A 1,795-nucleotide genomic window follows, 5' to 3' on the forward strand; every position below is an offset into this window, starting at 1 on the left:
CACCAGCAAAAGTATTTAAAAAGAAGAAAAAGAGTATTTCTGCTTTATTGAGTACCTTATGATATGGTAGCGAACAAGACAGATGTGCCTCCATTCTTGTGGAGCACAGCCTGGTACAGTTCAGTCCTCACCTCTTACAGATGGTTCATCTGCAAAATGTGTCTAAAAAATAATTTTTATAAGGATAAATATTTAATACATGCTTGAAACAGTGCCTGGCACAAATGAATAAATATAATGTAAGCTGCTATCTATATATCCTCTATGAACTGGGAGAATAATTACCATCACATTATTGTGATTACACAAAAGTGCCTGTTATGTAACAGGGACTCAGTAAATGTGAGTTTCCTTAGCATTTGGAGCCTGGATACTGGGATGTGGGGGCAAAGGGCAATTATATCCCTGGGTTGGCTCTTGTGTTTTCTGGGTTTCCTCAATTATCTGTTTTTCTTGGCCTTGCTATCTTTCTAACTTCAGGGAAGCCCCTCCCTCCTTCTCCTCCCCAGGTTGACCTATCAGTCTCCCTCAGGACCTAGACACAGGGTGTTTCCCTCTTAGGCTGATACTTGACTCCTTGCCTACATCTAGCTTGGCACAGAGGGACATCCGCAGCCTTAAGTGTGTGGGTGAGACATACGCAGCATTGCTGGACCTGCAGGTGAGCCCAATTGGGGGAAATGTGACCTCAGAGCAGAGAAAAATTTGAAAGGTTTTGGAAAGGAGGCAGCCTTGCAAGGCATGAGGGATTTTTAAGGGGAATGAGAGGATTGGGGGAAATACCCAGGGTTGAGTGAAATGGATACTTAAGTTCTGTCTCTTTCTCTAACCAGGCAGATGGCCTTTCTTCAGACCAATAAGAATCTCATTTCCACGGGAATGAAGGAATTTAATGTTCTGCTGAAACAACAGGTAAGTCCAGGCATTCTGTTTCAAAGGATAGGCCTGGAGACTGGGAGTGTGGGGAGGTTGTGGGGGATGAGGGCAGAGAAGAAAGGATAATTTGGAGCTGGGAGGTAATGGTGGAGTTGACGGAAACCATTAGAAACAGGGAACACAAATCAGACGAAAGAGGATGTGAGGGTTTGTGGGACTATTCTGGGTATTCCGGAATCATGTTGCTGACCACATTCTCCCTTGCCAACTCATCCCGTCCTGATCCCCCAGGTCTTTAACGATCCTCCTGTCTCTGAAGAAGCCATGGTGACAGTGGTGGACGACTGGATGAACTTCTACATCAACTATTACAGGCGGCAGGTGACAGGGGAGCAGGAAGAGCAAGACAGGGCTCTGCAGCAACTTCAGCAAGAGCTGAACACTCTGGCCAACACTTTCCTGGCCAAATATAGGGCCTTCCTGAAGTCCCATGAGCACCTAAATCACCCACTGCCTTCCTTCTAGCCCAGAGACCCAGTTTTTCATCTCTGAAAGACTCTTAGGTTCTGGCTCCGTGTTCTTCATGTCCCCAGGCTGTGCTCCTTCGGTGTTACTCTGCCTTGGCATCTCAATAAAGACTAATACTGGTTTTGCTGGACTTGCTGGCTCTTCTTCCATTGTCTGTCCTGAGTTGTAGAGGCAGTTGGTCCATTTTACTTCAGCCCTCCTTCTCAGGTATGATCTTGGAGACTTAATTCCTTACAGCAGAGGTTAGCAGCTCTAAGTAACTGTCAGGCAGTACTAATATAGGCTGAACAAGGGGCCAGGCAGGCAGGGACTAAAGAGAAAGTGCTGGGGCAAGGGGGTGGTAGAAAAAAGAAAGAGGGATAGAAGCCCTGCAGAAATTGTCCTGTGACAT

The 1,795-nt window shown here is 46.2% G+C and overlaps 1 protein-coding gene across 1 annotated transcript; it reads left to right on the forward strand.

Annotated features, from left to right (window-relative positions):
* Positions 1–837: 837 nt before the first annotated feature.
* AHSP (alpha hemoglobin stabilizing protein) lies at positions 838–1,401 on the forward strand. Its single transcript, XM_069486669.1, has 2 exons — positions 838–912; positions 1,168–1,401. The coding sequence occupies exons 1-2, from the start codon at positions 838–840 to the stop codon at positions 1,399–1,401; spliced, it is 309 nt and encodes a 102-aa protein (XP_069342770.1).
* Positions 1,402–1,795: the final 394 nt, after the last annotated feature.

Source organism: Eulemur rufifrons, chromosome 14, assembly GCF_041146395.1.
Source record: "Eulemur rufifrons isolate Redbay chromosome 14, OSU_ERuf_1, whole genome shotgun sequence".
In the NCBI taxonomy this organism is placed as follows: Eukaryota; Metazoa; Chordata; class Mammalia; order Primates; family Lemuridae; genus Eulemur; species Eulemur rufifrons.